At 38.8% G+C, this 18,086-nt stretch overlaps 3 protein-coding genes across 3 annotated transcripts; all 3 read right to left on the reverse strand.

The window, feature by feature from the left end:
- Nucleotides 1-2,007: 2,007 nt before the first annotated feature.
- On the reverse strand, nucleotides 2,008-2,791 carry tcf24 (transcription factor 24). Its single transcript, XM_085362398.1, has 2 exons — nucleotides 2,369-2,791; nucleotides 2,008-2,118 (listed from the first exon to the last, which is right to left on the reverse strand). The coding sequence occupies exons 1-2, from the start codon at nucleotides 2,783-2,785 to the stop codon at nucleotides 2,008-2,010; spliced, it is 528 nt and encodes a 175-aa protein (XP_085218524.1). The 5' UTR covers nucleotides 2,786-2,791.
- Nucleotides 2,792-4,877: 2,086 nt separating this feature from the next.
- ppp1r42 (protein phosphatase 1, regulatory subunit 42) lies at nucleotides 4,878-9,245 on the reverse strand. The gene is made up of 7 exons (XM_085362400.1): nucleotides 9,114-9,245; nucleotides 8,863-9,029; nucleotides 8,638-8,776; nucleotides 7,685-7,801; nucleotides 5,990-6,107; nucleotides 5,683-5,815; nucleotides 4,878-4,902 (listed from the first exon to the last, which is right to left on the reverse strand). The coding sequence occupies exons 1-7, from the start codon at nucleotides 9,243-9,245 to the stop codon at nucleotides 4,878-4,880; spliced, it is 831 nt and encodes a 276-aa protein (XP_085218526.1).
- Nucleotides 9,246-11,819: 2,574 nt separating this feature from the next.
- On the reverse strand, nucleotides 11,820-17,144 carry cops5 (COP9 signalosome subunit 5). Its single transcript, XM_085362399.1, has 8 exons — nucleotides 16,872-17,144; nucleotides 16,382-16,616; nucleotides 15,532-15,660; nucleotides 15,061-15,126; nucleotides 14,741-14,826; nucleotides 14,489-14,600; nucleotides 13,648-13,796; nucleotides 11,820-12,103 (listed from the first exon to the last, which is right to left on the reverse strand). The coding sequence occupies exons 1-8, from the start codon at nucleotides 17,006-17,008 to the stop codon at nucleotides 12,013-12,015; spliced, it is 1,005 nt and encodes a 334-aa protein (XP_085218525.1). The 5' UTR covers nucleotides 17,009-17,144; the 3' UTR covers nucleotides 11,820-12,012.
- Nucleotides 17,145-18,086: the final 942 nt, after the last annotated feature.

An 18,086-nucleotide genomic window follows, 5' to 3' on the forward strand; every position in this document is an offset into this window, starting at 1 on the left:
AGAGTTTCCGGTCCGACCTCCTGTTTCTACGCACCACGGCTGCGCAGTGCAGCATGCGAAGTGCACAGCGAAGCATTTTTTAAGCTTCTCTTTAACATCTAAAGTGCTCTTATTTATGCACTGTATTGCATAAAGTTTTAATAACAATGATGATGGCCTGTAAAGACATATACATATGTGGTGATTTTTGTTCAGTTGTCGTCATTCTATATTCTGACCGATGGTCATTCTGGGCATGCGCTCACGGGCCCATGTAAAGGTGTGTGTGTGTGGTAAAGGTGTGTGTGTGTGTGTGTGTGGTAAAGGTGTGTGTGTGTGTGTGTGTGGGGGGGGCATCCAAGAGGCAAATGGAATAATAAATAAATTAATAAACAAACATACTAATACCAGCGCTGTATTCAGTTAAAAATAGATCTGAGAGAGAAAAGAGACAAAGCAAGTGTGTGTGTGTGTGTGTGTGTGTGTGTGTGTGTGTGTGTGTGTGCGCATCAAAACTTACATTAAATTTAGTATTATTATTGGTAATTTTGCCATTTAATATAAGGTACTTTAGAGCTTTTAGTGAAGCTGTACAATCATGGCCACTTTTCGTTTTTTTTCAGGAAGGTACGATGCTCTGAATTTGGAACTACTTCTATGTACTTGTATATGAACGTTCCTGTGTAATATGTCTGATTACTGAAGAAGGAACAGAAGGCCGAGCATAAAACAAATGAATAAAAGTGAATTTAAAAACAAACAAACAAACAAACACAAAAAACAAACAAAGAGGGGTATGTAACTTGATGATCTGGACATGTGACAGCAAAAAAATCAAATTAAATCAAAATGAATAAATAAAAAAATATATATATATCATAATTTCTGTTTCTATGCTCTTCTTTTATTTAATCCGCACTAGCTAAATTAGGGAAATATCGTCATTTGTTTCATTGTAGCCTAAAGGGATTTACACATACCTTTATCAATATTTTAAAAATTACATCATGAAATCCGATTAATCAGTCTAACAGAGTCACCAATAAAAATATTTTGAGTGAAGAAATTGGTATTATAACACTTATCATAACACTTTAATTCATAGTGAAGTATTAATATTTTAAATGTTAGTGATAAGAAAAATAATCAGAAATAAGAAAGCAGTCATCCCTTTTAAACTGTATGGATTGTAATTGTTTTTACTAACACTATAAATTATGCATTCATGTATCGTATTTTTTTATATTTTATGATAAAATAATACCAATTATTATTGTTTACATAGACCTTTTAGCCAGTCGGATTTCTAAAATCAGCTGCAAGACAAGTTAAAACGTTTCTTTATATTTGAAATTTGTGTTATCTCCAAATTCTTAATCGAGCACCACAGATGGATTTGATTAAAACCTACAGCCACACAATTACAGTGACTGTTCAGAGACCACAAAAACCACAATCACTGTCCAGCAAATGCCATCAGTAATAATAATAATAATAATAATAATAATAATAATAATAATTGGAACACCTTTAAAATGTTTCGTTCAAACCTTGGAGACATATCTTCTTTCATTGTCAAGTAATTTATTCACAAACACATTTACACCCATGCATGTAAAAAATAAGGAGGAACATGAGACTCGGAGCCTGCATTGTGGGCTCCCTGACAGACCACTTCACATGACAGATGTTAAGTTATTCACACATGCATTTAGTGCAAATGTCTCAGCTGAAAGTGCACACTCAAGCATGACGGGCTCGTTGCCCCGAGAAGTCTCTGTAAATATACCTGGGACGTGTGTGGAGCTGCACAATGCAGGCAGGATTAGTCGAAATAACACACAGAAATATAATGTATGCTTTCTCAAAATTTATACAATAAAATTCACGTAATATATTAATTTACAAGGTCTTCCTAATTTGCGGTGCTTTAGTGGGAGCTATTCTACAATCATGTGCCGCTTCGGAAGTAAAGCATGAACTCATGCACAAAACGAAGCTGTTCGGTACAAATGAATTAAGCCTATTTTACTGGGAGGTGGACGACGATGGGCCTTGACCCTCTGACTCTGAAGGACTTGAAGTGTTTAGGAATTGCCCGGTTGCTCCAACGTACAGCCTGGATCGCATTGGCCATTTCTGTAGGGGGAAAACAGAAACTAATAAATCGAAATATTTAAATTGGTAAAATAATTTCTAAAAGCAGAGCTCGGTGGTGTGACAGGATTTTCTGCATCTATAGGATAAAGGCTGTGCTAACTTCTTATATTTTAAAAAGTGAGAAATTTCTAACAGAACATGATCACCAAAATAATTTTAGAATAAAACAATTAATGAAGAATTGAAAACAAAACTAGATCTCTAGTGATTAATGCTTATTAACACTGACCTTCACCGGGTGCAGGTAGCCTTCGCCTTTCAGTGAGTGTAACGCCTCTGTTTGTTTCGTGCCCTCTCCTTCCTCTGTGCCTTCTTCCTGCAGAGTTCGAGTCAGATGGGCAATATAGGTGGTGGCCAGTATCAGCACGTCGAGTTTGGACAGCTTGGTGTCCGGCGGCACTGACGGCAAAGTCCTTTGAAGCTCCAGGAAGGCGTTCCTCAGCGTCTGTACCCGGCTCCTCTCCCTCGCCGCATTCGCTGCTGCCGGGCGTCCGATCCCGCCGCTCTGGAGCACTCTGGCCCGGTGGAGCTCCTGACGACGACCGTCTGGACTCGGGCTGGAGCTCGGGCTGGATCCTGGACTGTCATCCACCACTGCTCCGGAGCAATTACCGCTGTCCATTCGGAGCGTCTGTCTTCCAACCATCGGGGTGCACTTACTGACCTGGATGAAGAGGTTTTAGGTTAGCCTATACCTGCCCACTGTAGCTGCACATTTTATTTGAACTCTAGCTGTAACTTTCAGCCATTTTACAGACAAATTTGAATATTTAATTGAGTCCGCTGTTCTGTAGCAAATGTTCTAATTTGAACTTAAACATTTATACTTATCTACACTATTAAAGTTTCTGCCTTTTGCATTTATTTATATCCATAAGTTAAGTTCTGTGATTAAATGTCAAACTGTATGATGCTGCAAATAAAACAGGAAACACACTTCAAGTCTAAAAAAATCTTTCAGCATCAAAGAAAAACAAAACAACAAAAAAGAAACCTAATCCAAATAACTGACAGCTGTCCAGTTGCACTGACATAAATTTATGCTCAGAAGATTTCCAAACCAAGTCTTTCCCGGCATGAGCTTTATCTGTTCGGTAGTCTGATGGGGAGTTTACCTCTGGTACTTCTCAACGGCTCTGCCTCAAACAACGACATGAAGGCAACCCAAAGAAGACGTCGTTAGGTCGGAGAATTTGCTCGCCAATGTAGAAGAGGTCCCTTTCAAAGTCCAGTTTATCCTTATAAAGTATGCAGGAACGCTGCGCCGCAGTCCCCGTGTACGCACATCCAACACTTCACCTGTGTGCGTAAGTCTCGGGAGCCCTTAATTTATTGGATACACAAAGCGGCGGACAAGTATTTCACTCCGACGTAATTAATCTTTCGACCCATAACACCCGCTCGCAGCGGAGAAAAGGCTGCTCTTTCCCCCTTCCCAACTTATTTCTGTCTGGGGGCAGCAGAGGCTCGTTTTCAACGCCAGAGGCAGGGCTCTCTTTTGCTTCAACTCCGATATGTGCAGGCCGTATCCCACTCTAATTGGCTGCGAACTTGACACTGTATTTTCTTCATAAGCCTATCACCAAAAAAAAAAAAAGAAAAAAAAAGTGGCATTGGGGAGAAGTTTGGTCACAATTACCTCAAATATGCTCCTTAAGGTCAGAAACAAAAGGCTGGTCTACCAAAACACTATTTGCAATAGACCATGAAGCCAAACTGACAAGGGTAAGGTGATATGCAAAACATGTGACGAATTGCCAGAGTGTCTTGAATTGCAAACTCATTGGAACAGCTAATAAATAAACTCCAGCACTGCAATCAACAGGCAGGCGTTGAGGAAATTCTTGTGAGACTCATAAATTAATCACTCTGATTTTCAGGGCTCCAAACAGAGATGTCGGCAAATTAATGAAAGGAATTATTCATAATATGTGTATCCTCAGAGTGTTCTTAATAAACATTGTTTTTGTAAGGATGGGGTAACAGTATTGCTTCGGGCCACTAATTATAAGGAGAAGTAAGGGAAGGTTAAGTAAGCTTGTTTCCCTAATTATCCCGCATCTTTCAGGGTTACGCACCCACGTGGCTCCCCAAAAACTCAAAGTAACGACGATGAGACCAAATATGTCCGCGTTGTGGCTTTATATGTTATAAAATAGGACGGAATCATTTATCACGGCTGTTTAAATAGAAGCACACGCTGTTAGTTTTGGATAATGTAAAGACTTGTAATAATAAAGCAGAGCGATCATTTAGATTGTGCCACTCTGGATCTCCATGTTCACTTATTTGCTGACATGCATTTAGAAGAAAAATGACATCACAGGAAATGCATTGCAACTAGCAGTTTGGGTTTGGACAAATTATTTAAATCATCAGACACCCCCCCCCCCCCCCCCCCCCCCCACTCACACAAAGCAATTATCAATAAAACAGCTGTAAAAAAAACATTAAATAAGTGTCTTTATTTTTTCCCCACAATGGTTATTAATTTTAGTTACTTATTATTTCAATATAATGAAATCACTTTAGAATATGCTGTAAAAACATGCCATAGGTGAAGGAAGCTGCAGTGACTCTGAGTTCCCTGCAGTTTTGCAGATATAATAATCAAGATGGATAAACAAGGCACAAGCACGGTTAGTCGTGGGTGAAGATTTTGGTGCACTTGTAGGTTTGTCTTAAAGCAACCACATGACTGCAGACAGCTGATGAGACAGCTAAAAGATCAAGGGTATTTACAGAAACTGGAATTTTTCTGCCCTGGAAGATAAGAGAGAGAGAGAGAGAAAAAAATCAAATGCTGACAAATAAATATTATCTCTATAATTGTTTTATGGCTAAACTGAAATGTCTTTAATCTTATGTAAAATCAGTAAAACTGATGGTTCCTTTCAGGTTTTCAAGAAAAAAAGATAGGAAGGAGAATGAAGCAAAACTAACTGACTCTTACAATAAAATATGAATTTCTCTAGCAATGTTCACTTTTTTTGGAGGCAGGGGGGGACTTTAAGAATTGGGGTCAGCCTACCATCAGCAGTTATTACTTATGATTTGGATTCAGTCTGCAGTTAAATAATTTAGTAAGTCATGACATAGATGTGCCGAATGTAGGCTTTTTTAAACTGTGATACTGGACCTGAGAGACTGCTGTGGCTTCCACCTCTGCATGTTAGCGTGGCTGTGACCAGGCTGCAGATCCTGACCCATGTTAAATTCATCTGAAATATAAACAAAGCCAAGTACTGCTACTACTACTGAAATTTGCATGGGTGTGAAGTCACCCAGTGGCCTTATGAACTTATGTAAAACTCAATTCAGACTTTTTTGTGATTTTCACATTAATCTAAAAACTGATAGTATGGTTTTCCAGTATTGTTATACATATTAGCAGATCCACAGTAGCCTTACTAAAGCAAAGAAGTGACTTAATGGACCATGCAAAGACGAAAGGGAGAATTAAATAGCAAAAACAGGAGGGAAAAATGACTGTAAACAAGGTTGGTGGATTTTTAAAAAAAATGTACAAATAAAGTAACTTACTTGTTAGAGAATAAGGGATGAGTGCTCCAGACATCATGCTTATTATTTTTTTTCTTCTTGGCCTCCCTGGATGCTTTCCAGTTAATAAGAAACTCTCTGGTTAAGTCATTAATCTCCCTTCCATCAAGAGCCTCTATAAGAAATGTTTTAACCAAACAAACATTGAAAATAAAAACATAAAATGAACTATTGTGAATGTTTTGATTTTATCCTTAAGAGTGTTTCCTAAATTTAAGTCACAGCAAAATAATGAAAGCGTATTTTCAAATTAGAAGTGAACTGAGCAAACAAATGATTATTATTTTACCGAGGCTTGTGCACACGGTTATCAGGCGGTCTCTGTACTTTGGTTTTTTACACACAGGATTTCCACTCAAATCCATTAGAAACAGCTGAGGCCAGTGGCTGAACACATCTTCTAGCTCCTGAAAATAAACACAGAGCAGGAAATCTGCTATAATCTGTTGTGTCTGAATCCCTAATTATTCTACTGGAAACACTGTGTCTCTAAGGTTATTGTCTACACATCAAACAATAGCCCAGTTTGTTTAAAACAGATATAATGCAATCTTATGATTGCTATACAGATGATCATAGGGAAAAAAAGAAAGGTGTGAGTGAATGGTAATATGAAGTATAAGGGCCAATAGAAAGTGCATAAACAACACATCAGTCTGTTTTAATAAACAGTGTCGCCGGTGTCATGTAACTACAAGTTTTCTCCTGGGGCAGTGTGAGGCTGGCTCCTCCAGCGAGTAGCCTGCAGTTGTATGTTTATCTAAAGGCACATTAATCCAAGCCTGGAAATATGAATACTCTCTGGACACGCTCTGATTGTTCATTGCCTTCCTGTCTTGGCCAAAGCGCTTCCACTTTTCCAGCTTGAGCCGCAATCAGTTCAGAGGGGGACCCCTGAGCACCACGCGCTCCCAGGCTTTGATAAATGATCGTGTCAGGGCCGTCACTCAGAAGGCCCTCACTGAAGAGGAGCCCAGCGCCAAATTGCCCCCCACGCGGGGCGTGGAGAACAGCAGAGGCTGAATGCTCACTGAGCTTGGCCGGCTCTCTCACTTCCACTAATGATGGGCCAGTTATGAACCTGTATTTGACCAGAGCTTCGATTCCCCCTGTCCTCTCTGCCCCGCGCACAGCTAACTGCCTCAGAAGATGCTCCCCATTTGTCACCCGGGCTGACTGCCTGTCATAATCTATTTTAAAAATCCATAATGTTTCCTCTGGACTCTGACCAAATGGTGCAGAAGAAAAAATTGATCCTTTGGAGGGCTGTCTTTGCGCAATCGATAGTGGCAGACGGGTTGTATAAATTATAGGAGACATCTGCTAAAAAAAATGACACGTGTACAACAATTACCTGCATCAACGATCTCCAAAGAAAGTCTTCTGTTTTAAGAAGGTAGTAAAGTCAACTACAAAGTGCTTTCATTGCGTCATCCTGCTATTAAATGCCAATAAGAAGCAAGAATTACACCCTTTCAAATAAAGCCATCAACTTTTTCAGTTAACAGATGAGTTTAAACAGAGATATCATTGCCATCATAGCGTCAGGGAGTCTAATAAATCTCATAAAGTGATACAGCGGGGGTTTGCGACATCAAATAGACGATTCCAAGGCAGAGAGGAAAAATCAACCTTCCAAGGAACGGGAGAAACTTGTGCTTGTTTGAAGCTGTCAGCGAGAAAATTCTCGGGGGAATGGTTCGCTGATTTTTTGAATAATTCTGACCCTGTGCGAGTCGTGGAGACTGGGAAGCTCTGGCGGGATTTGCAGGATTTAGTTCCTTACAACCCCGCTATCCATATCATTTCACACATCAGTGCAGAAAGCCATGGAACAATGTTAATGCTGACCTGATCAGGCATGCATAGTTGCTGTGAAGGGGTAGTATTTACTTTGACTTCACGTGCACTCACTTTCTAATTGAGTCACACTGCAGCAGGAGCCTTGAATGACATCAAGTAAGTCCTGAAAACGTATATTTACCTCAATACTGCACAGCTTATTGTCTGCAGCAGAAAAATGCTGGAGCTCCTTCAGCACCGCCAGGTCTCTGATATCATCGATGTTGTTGTTATTAATATTCAGGACACACAGAGATTCCTGAACAAAGAATTTACAGAATTCATATTAATGTAAAGAAAATAGTTCATGTTACAGTCAGTACAATGACAGACTACTACAAACAGATCCTAGACTATAACGTATATATGAAACATATTTTTTATGGTCAAATCAACTTGATATTAAACTACAGGTATTCAAATATGCAACGCAACTTCCAAAGAAAAGACAAAAATCATTTGCACCCACCCAAGGAAAATATCTGCAATACCATATATCAGAGCTTAAAGGAAGCAGTACTAGTTGGTCCAAACTACATTTACTTTTATCTCTTTATTCACTTGTAAGCACTCTTAAGCATGTGGATATGTTGTCTTTACATATATATATGTGTGTGGTGCAGTTGCAAAATGTTCACCCTGGTTAGAAGTTTCACAATGGCTCATTTATAAAACGCTGGAACTCTTTAAATTTGCACAGCAATTTCTTTAATTTATCTAAACAAACAAGAAGCTTCTGGTGTGTTTATCCATAGCATGGGCAGTAAACGAAGCAAACAGACTCAACTAATTTGTCAGACCAGAGGGAGCAACAGAGATCTCTTTGACATCATCAAACCCTGCACAATATTGCTCTTACACGGATCAGGGGAAATCTCAGATCTCTCTTTCACTGGATGTGATAACCTACACATGGGTTGACAGCTCACACACATCTTTGTGCATGAAAAGGGAATGTCAGACCTTCGTCTGGTCTTTCGATAGCTTAAAAACGTATAATGAATCAACCAAGGATAACTTAAGTTATTTGGAAGTGTGGGAGATGTTTTGTTCTGATACTATTAGTGAGCCGAACAGAGTAAAAATAGGTCATACAGCGAGGGAGTCGAGAGTCCTGGGGTCAAAGAGCAACTTTTCCCCCGGTGTCAGTCTTTGATTCTCCACATGAAGCTCTTTGAGCTGATGGAGCTGCTCTAAGCCCTCCACCACAGCAATTCTGTTCCCCCCGAGATACCTGCAGAGCAGCGAAAATAACATACATGTTCAAACACACACCTCCCACTTCATATATTTATCACCAATCAGTTGAACTTTACTCACAGTTTAGAGAGGTTCTGCAGATTGTGCAGATTGTCTATATGGGTTATGCTGTTGTTCTGCATATAGAGATGCGTGAGGTTGGAGGCAAAGCTGAGGTTGCCAATGTAAGTGATGTTATTATCATACAGGTAAAGAACGGTGAGGTTTGTACACATTGAAAGATCTCCCTTGAAAATCAAGAAAATTAGGCATTAAAATTAGTAAATTGAAAAAACAGAATTAAAGAAGTGTTAAAGATGCTGGTTACTTACAATATCTTCAATATTCTTGTTAGAAAAGTGGAGGTGGGTGAGTGTCTTGAGGTACTCTGGGAAGGAGAGGCCCCTTTTCTTTTTGAAGTGCTTTCTAGACTTAGCAATCAGATCTACGGTCAGATGTACCATGTTGGCTTGTCACAATCTCGGCTTCAGAGAGGATCCCTTTCAGCTTCAGCCAAGCATTCAGCCCACAGCAGTGACTATGGGTTGGCTGTGTCTAAAACATATAAATATTTCCTCTGAATATTTGCTGACAGAAAAGTATTCTTTTTACATTTGTAATAACCTTGTACAGAAATTTCAATGGTCTAAAACCTAATCACGTCATGGTTTGAAATAACTAATGGAAAATTATATGATTTTAGGTGACCACTGTGTTTTTATATAAGGCTTGTGTACTAAAATGACCTGACCGTGAGGTATACAATTATACTTTTTGAGTTTAATTTCCTCAGGTATTAAGCTTAGGTTGTATTAAGTATACAACTGTGTACGCGTGTAGTTAAAAGATAGTGTTGGGGAGAGGAGAGCAGAGTGATGTGACAGCAGGTCTCATCCACGCTTGATCTCAAGGCTTCAGGTCGGTGGTGTAAGGAAAACTAGACACTGATCGATAACTGAACTCAAACACTCCTGGGCCTGGGGTTTTCAGGGACGGCGGTTTGTCACTGTCAAAGAAAATCCACGCTTATAGCAGTGCATACGGGCAGGGAGTAACATACTGAAGTGGATAAACTCCAAAGCAACAGTGAAAGGAAGGAATCGGGTCCTTTTTATGTTGTGTAGCTTCGCTAGCACAACAAATATAGTCCCAATATTAGCCTCTTAACTACATCTAACACGAAGTTCTACGTTTCCGCTAAATATTCTTCAGGTGTAAAAATCAAATATATAAATAGTTAACTGCATTCTCCTACCTTTCAACGCCGGCAAGGGGGTTTAAAACGTATGTTATAGCTACACAGTTTTCAAGCGTGTTGGGCTTTTTTGTTTGAGATCGTGAACATGGTTTCTATGGAAACAACGGAAGTAGCGTCCGCGAGACACAACAGAATTCCACGGGTCACTGAAATTGGCGCAACACCAGCGAAGCGGAAGTAGGCTATTAAGTAGCTAACTGGGGGACTAGTGTACTGAAAAGTCCCGAACAGCTAACATGATAGTAAAACTTCCAGATTGAAAAAAGCTTTTTTATGTTTTTATTTTAGGGGAAAGTCGGTAAACTTTAAATTTTGTCATGACCTGGGTTTCCTTTGAAGGAGTGACTTGCCTCTGCTTATGCAGCAGCCCTTGGTGGGGAGGAAGCGGGATCAATCATTCTCACAGCAAAACTGCTCTTTCCATCTCCTGATTAGTGTGGTCATTAGATCTATGCCGCCTATTGGACAACAGCAGGCTTTTAGCTATCTGTCAAAGCAGTGCCATATACATTAAAAACGCTTCTTAAATCATTTTATTTTACGATGTTTCTTTTTCACAGTCATGCAAGCAGAAACCTTTTTGTACTAACGGGAACATACTTCAGAATTAGAAATCTGTTGAAAAGGATCGTTTAATTTTTTTTGGCTGCCCACAATTTGACTTGATTAGAATTTACATAAATGTTCTTATTGCAGCTTTAGTCATGCATACAAATGTCCATCTGGTGATAATCACAATATTTACATATCCAACAAGTTCAACATGTTTCTTAAATCATGAAAGACCAAACATTAGGTTAATCTATTTTAGAAGTGCATATTTTAAATACCTCCTCAGCACTGACAGTCAGACATGTAATACATTTAAATATTTGGCGAAAATACAAACTAGTCATTAGACTGACTGCAAAAACCTTACTCAATGATTTCATATTCCTAAACTTCATGAAATCTAATCTAATAAGTTCCATCTTCGTAAACCAGTACACCAAAAGTTCTCAGTTTTAAGACACGGGTTAAATCATGGTTAAGTAAAATCATTATAGCAAGTGGTGCCAAAGCTCATGCTTATGAGAAAAAACAGGCACCTCCACTCTCCCACTGGGATTCTCTCCTCTGCAATACATGACATCAAAAATATACATGTAGCCATTACAATACCATAGAAAAAGACATCACACAACCCCAGGCCAAAGGAACAGGAAAAAAAAAAGGGAAAAGAAAGAAAGGCAGACTCGGCAAGTGTCTGCTTCGATGGAGAGCAGGCGCGTCGGGTGAATGGACCCCAGTGTGCACGGCTTCTGTTTCTGCCCTGCATCACTGCCACACCACAACCTGACGAGCTGGCCGCTCTGCCACAGCGTACCACCGAGGGCCAAACTGTGCTGGGAGCAACTCCGCAGAGACATCTCACGCATGGCAGTCGATTCCCGCTGAGCCTAAGCAGAAGCTGTAGTTTGTTGTTCCATTATGTAATGCTATGACAGGCTACACCACTTGAATGACTGACTGGTGCTAGGTTAGACTGAGCGTTAAATGTGACCACACCGATGTGTTATTTAAATGTTGTGCTGAATCAGGGCTATGTGTGAAAAGATGCCGCCGTGCCTTGGGCATTGAGAATATAATATTATGCATTAAAGAGTAAACATTTGGACAGCAGTGTACATCTAATCCACCTTCCACTGAAACCGATCACTGTCCCAGCTACACTTTGCCTTATATAAAACAAAGAAACAAAGAAACAAAAAAAAAAACAAAAACACAAAATGCTGCTTTTTTTAAGTTTTATTTTTTGCACGTGTCTTCTAATTCTTACCTACATGAAGGAAAAATGAATAGAAAAGCACTCCCAAGAGAAATAACAGATGATGCTACTCTTAGCAGTTAAACATACACCATGAATCAGTAAGCACCGGGCATGCACAGGAACACATTTCCAGGTGTAATTCAAATGGCCTTGTGGCTGAGGTTTAATTGCCAGACGTGTTGATTTGATTGAAGAGTTTGTCCTTAATGACTTGAGACATCAGACCATGAATCGCTTCTATGGTTGTCTTGCAGCTAAAATAAACCACAGAGAGAAATGAAGATCAGCATTTAATCCAGGGGGGAAAAAAGAAAAGGAAAACAGATGCAGCATAAAGGGATATGACATTTAAAGTGGTGTCAGCAGAGTTTTTAAAGGTAACGTTGCTGTTTGCAGACATTCGTAGTGGGTGTATGTATCAGATATCACTGAAACTAAAGCTACTTTCGACTGCACTCGTATTCACGAGGGGTCGCCACAGCAGGTAGCTCGCCGTGTGTGATTTGGCCTTCCTGTGTCTTATCCTGAAACCGGGGATGTTTAGCTTGACAGCTGAAGGTTTAAACCACTACATTATAGAGCCACTAAAAGATGAAACTGAAACTGAAACCACTATCAACATTATTTGCCCTGATGAAACCCGTTTTTTAAATTCATGTGGATATAGTACAAGTGTAGCATTTACTTCATTGTTTAGTTTAAATATTTAATAATAAAAAAGTGAAAAAAAAAGGTTTTTCAGCAGAAGTTTGTTTTAAAAAAATACTTATTCTAACATATTCTGTGTATTCAAATTACGTATTTAAACAGTTATAACCTATTATTGTAATGTGCATAACAAATTCATAATATAGTAACGTGTTACTTAGACTCTATATGTCATTCCTAATATGCCTCTATGTTGTCAATACAAACAATTGCTGAAAGAAACTGTTTTAAATCTCTCTATATAGCATCATTATCACCTTCAGATCAATCTATTGACCCTGAAGGAGAGGTCAGAGGTCAAATATGACATGATATTTTAAATCCTTATATGGTGCTTTTTATACCACACTTGTAAGAATCATAGCTTCTAAGTTATAAGGCTTTTTGTCAATTTTCAGGCAATAAATCATTAAGTTGACCTTGAAGGCCTGAGTGGATGTAAGGAAAATCTTAATGGATTGTTACCATGATGCCACCTTACACCCCAACAAAGTTTATCTAAATGAATTCAAACATTTTGAAGCTGTTTGCACACAGAAAGAATGACACACGAAAATGCTCCCAAAAACATGACCACCTTGGCGGAGTTCATAAAGACATTACTGAGCTGGATTCTATTAGAAACTATATCAAGAAATTTGAAATAGCCAAATGGGGTCAGTTTGCATAATAACTGATTAAAAAGTATCTTAAAGCACTGAATTATTACTGCTAAGCAACACTGGTCTGATTAAGAAACAAATTTTAGATTAATTTAGCAACAAACACAAAAATAAACTACTGTCCTTAACACCTAATCAATGCCAGATTTAAAAAAGACTGACATTTAATTTGAGGATGTGATAAAAATACTGCTCGAAATAAAAGAAAACAAGCCAGTTATAAGGTCAGTGGAAAAAATAATATATATCACACAAGTAGAAAATATGATTACATAATTGAAAGCAACACCACTGACCACTTTATTCATCTAGTGGGATATTATTTATACATTTACAGTCATATTATATCATACTTAAGTTACAGTGCCCAAAATAAATTAAGCTGACATTTAATTTTACTAAAGCATTCTATCGAAAATAAAACCCACCTGTCTCGTGTTGCTTTGGCCAGTTTGTCCTCAGACTTTCTGTCGTGTGTGTCTAATCCGAGCATGAAGCAGCCTCTGCCCAGCTGGGCCTCCGACTGCTCCAGCTTCTCTGACAGGTCGAACACCTGGCCCGTGGTGTAGTCCGAGTTCTGACCATGCAACACACAAACACACAGAAACTGACTCATGCACAATTTGCCACTAAAAGCTTGATAACAGATTTTCCTTTTTTTTTCTTTTTTTGCAGAATGGCAACAAATATGTCTAAAAAGCCAGAGGAACACTTTATGGGTTGTGGTGAATGAAAAGAAGTCAGTGAAAGGTTTGCTTAAGGTGAGGCCGTGTTTATGGTAGAAAAGGTAATTAAAACACAATGACAAGGGAGGCCCCTGGCTGGGGTGACAGTGTAGCAACTGACAAAGCCCGTCACCCATAAAGCAGCCCGTTCTTGACATCTAGTCAATTCATCTTCATCCAAAACGCCAAAAAACCAACTGTTTGGACAAGCCTGATGCCTATTTAGACTGTTTAGTCAAGCTCAGGACAGAGTTCCTGCATCCACAATGCAAATTTACATGAGGGGCAAACGAACAGCAAGGGGGAAAAGGAGCATCATGGAGTCGGCTCCAGCTTTAATACTTATCTCCATTGTGAAAAAAAGTTCATGTACAGCTTATTACTAAAATCAACAAACACGGACGCTTAGCTAATAAGCAGCAATAAATCATGACATCACAAGCTGGTGACCACATGTCTAAATGAGTTATAGAGTAATAATTAACCATAAATCAAAATGTCAAACAAATAGCAAACATTTTGATTTTTGAAATGCCCTACATACCGTGAGGAGACTTGAAGAACTTAAGGTATTAACCCAATATTTATTCCAAAGGAGTTCCAGGAGCTTTCTATCGAGGGAGGACTTAAAGTAAGTAACCTCCAAGGCGTAATACCTAAAAAGGAGAGCGACAGAGAAAAAAGAAGCGCATATGCAAGTACTGAAAATAAAGTAAACAATAAAAAATGTGTGATACGGTACATGCTACACAAGTATTTGATCCGGTACAATACTGTAGCAAATATAAATACTCACTGTTTACAGTGTACACCAAAGTCTTCAATCTTGTTCAGGGGGATAGTCTGATATTCTGAGGGTCCCTCATCAGGGGGTTTGTAACCCTAAAAATCCAAAAAGGAAATACTAAGTACTTACTACAGTAATAAGGAATTAAGAATACAGAGTGACTGAAAAAAAATTATAAATATATTCTTAACAAATACACAACAATAAAATCAGTATATAAAAATGTCTCAAATAATCAAATACAGCTATGCACAAGAAGAATGAAAAAACAGATATTTTGTGATTTTACTAAAGACCAAAGAGGACTGCTGCTAAAGTCTTTGCTTTACCTTCGGGTAGGTTCTGAAGGCACCGAGGTTGACTTTCCCTGCAGAAATAGTCCGAGTGGGATCAATCTATAGGAAGCAAGATACAGTAGAACAGGAAAACAGAGTCAGGGGTCACACAAACCTCTAGGGACTACTCAAATGTGGCCACCAGGAGCCTTTTTACTGGGGCTGTCAGTGTGCTGAAAATACACACTTAATTACATGACGCCCCTGGCATTTAAGCGCCGCTAAACCAAATGAAGTGTAAATAGCAAATGTGGTTGTAATAGCAAAATATTCATCAGTACTACATGCAAATCTACAACTCATCCATCAGTAATCTTCCCCCCTTCTCAGTTACACCCACATTAATGGGATGTGGGATATGGGATAAGCTCCATTTGAAAAGTGGGAAAGTAGAAGTCACAGTTAAAAAAACAAACAAAAAGCCATTAGCTTCAAAATAAAACTGGTTACTATTTCCCATCTTACCACAACAGCCACAAAAGGCTCCTGAAACTGTTGGTTGAGCATCTGGGTGCTGACATCTATGCCGGAGAGCCAGCATCCATAGCCTGGATGACTGTGGTACCAGCCTATCGCATTCTCCAGCCGGCCAACCTGAGGAATTGTAGATAATATAAAATCATATCTTCTTTAGGGCAGTGTAAGATGTCAGTAACATGATTGTATTTGACACAGTTTGCAGTTTTTATCCTTATCTAAAGTAGCATTTTCCTATCTTTCCTTTTTCTTTTAAGAAAAAATATCTCCACATTCGTGTAGTCACTTGAATTCATTAGAGTATTGGATAGTGTATGTTAAACAGGGACTGGAGAAACCTCATAACATAGTACAATTTACACAAAACTTTACAATTATTCCTAGATAATATAAAAGAGTGCAAATCATATTAACCTTATAATATATTTATACTGTATTCCTGCTTCTTGGGTTGCAACATTAACTACAATAAAGTGCTTGAAAATAGGTTAGAGGTAAGTAATCGTATACTCAGCATGGGAAAAGGCAGACAAATGTGGTTATATATGGTTATCAGAATATTAATACTATCAAAAGACAGTAATGCTTCAAATAATCCCTTTATAGTTTGTAAAAATCTTATTGATATTAAGTTAAAGATTTTTCTAAAGCAGCTGAAACACCCTTCCTTAAGTAAAAAAAAAAAATGGTTGTAAGCCAGTGACATTCACAGAAAGTATTAAGTTAATGTCTCAGATGAAATCAAGTCTGATTTTATTTAGGCTATAGTTCGGTTCCTTCTTTCTAAGTCATAATTCAAACACGATGCTCTTTATGTGCGTGGAAGTCAATGTCCCACCTGTTTGGCATTTTCAATATAGGCAGCCATGTATTCATAGGCTGCCGCCTGGGCGTTAACTCTGGTCTCTGTGCCCTCCACGGGCAAAGCAAAGCTGTCCATGATGATCATGGTTTCACCGTCCACCTTTCCCAGCATGAGGCCCATCACCTCCAGGTTTCCTCCAGATCTGGCATGCATTACCATCTTCAACAGGGCCAAAGCTGAGATTTTGCAGTACTTGAAGTAGTGGTGACTAAAAGGTGAACAATGACAAATGTATTTGTATTGATGTTAGATAATATTAAGCAGTGCGTATATTGTAGATACACATCCAGTTTGCTGTACTGCTACTAACATAAAGACCGGTTTGCTAGTTTGTAGCTAAGCTACCACTAATGTTCCAACAATAAACTACCAACGAACACCATTTAATACGAATACGGCAGCTCAGCAATCACCTAAATACTTAGACAGAAACCTAAATACCACAATGTTGTTTTGCACCCACTCTTTCGTCCATGGTTTCGCAGCGAGGATTTCTTGTTGTTGCTTTTTGTCATATTTGTAAATTTCATCAATGCTCTGAACTTCCTGCATGCTGTTAGACAGCTCCCATGTTTTCTGAGCCGTATTGCTCCCCGCCATGTTAATAATGTATCCAAGCAAAACCCGAGCCGTAAAAAAACCCGATTTTTTTCTTTAAATAAGGGAAGAAGTGCTGTATTTCTCCCCCAAAGATTTTGATAACGTTTTAGGAGCTGATAGCCACTCGCTCAGGGAGCCATGACAGTGAGCGATACCAACGCAACAAAGTGAAATCGACGGGGACGTTCGTTTTCATATTACACATATTTACCACTGATGTGTTTATTTGTTATATGCCATCTCTTAACACTACAACGCAATGATATATGGTGATATTGCATTCATTAATCATATTTGTATCTTATTTATTACTCTTATTAGAATATATTTACCCCTGTGACGGAAGCCATGGTTTAGTCCTGCGACGACGTCAAACTAACTTCTGGGGACGCACTGACATCTTGCGGCGCTTTTTAGAAAGGTACCTACATCTATTTGTCAGGGCTTTTTTCTTAGAGCCTCAGCACTGTACTGGGAGCTGAAGTATTTAATGAGTCAATAAAACTGAAGCTAGTATTCAATAATTAGGCAATACTATTCTGGAGGAAGGCCGTAGCTAGTAAGTTAAAGGGCTATTAATTAGCCTAAAGGGCTGCTGGGTAAGGCTAGATGGTTTATTAACATGTTGTTAATAAACTTTGCCTGGTTTTATGTTGTTTAAAGACGATTAAAAAGAAACAGAAAATTCAGATCCTAGTGTTAAATATTGCAGAGTTATTAAAGACTTAACATTTGGACTATATTAGACATATTTTTCTAGAATGTTTGTGTTAGATGTGTTTGCTAGCCTCTCCCAGGAGAAGGTTTGTGTCATGGTTGCCCATGGCAACGGAATGACGCTTTGGGCTCGCTGTGAAAGATCGGTCGGATAGGTTTGAGCTGTGTGTGGAAATTTAAGAATTATTGATATATATCGTGTTATTTGGTCTTGTTATTTGTCTAGCCAGAGTTACATCCGAACTTTAAAATAGACGCGCATGTTCATATACCCCATTATGGGGTATATGAACATTAAGTCCAGTGTTTGCCTTATTGGGTGTATTGTGTATCACGATTGGACGTTTTTTTTTTTGAGAAG

The sequence above is a fragment of the Diplotaxodon limnothrissa genome, linkage group LG9, assembly GCF_057381915.1.
Source record: "Diplotaxodon limnothrissa isolate DT_005_m linkage group LG9, D_limnothrissa_male_GT1.1, whole genome shotgun sequence".
In the NCBI taxonomy this organism is placed as follows: domain Eukaryota; kingdom Metazoa; phylum Chordata; class Actinopteri; order Cichliformes; family Cichlidae; genus Diplotaxodon; species Diplotaxodon limnothrissa.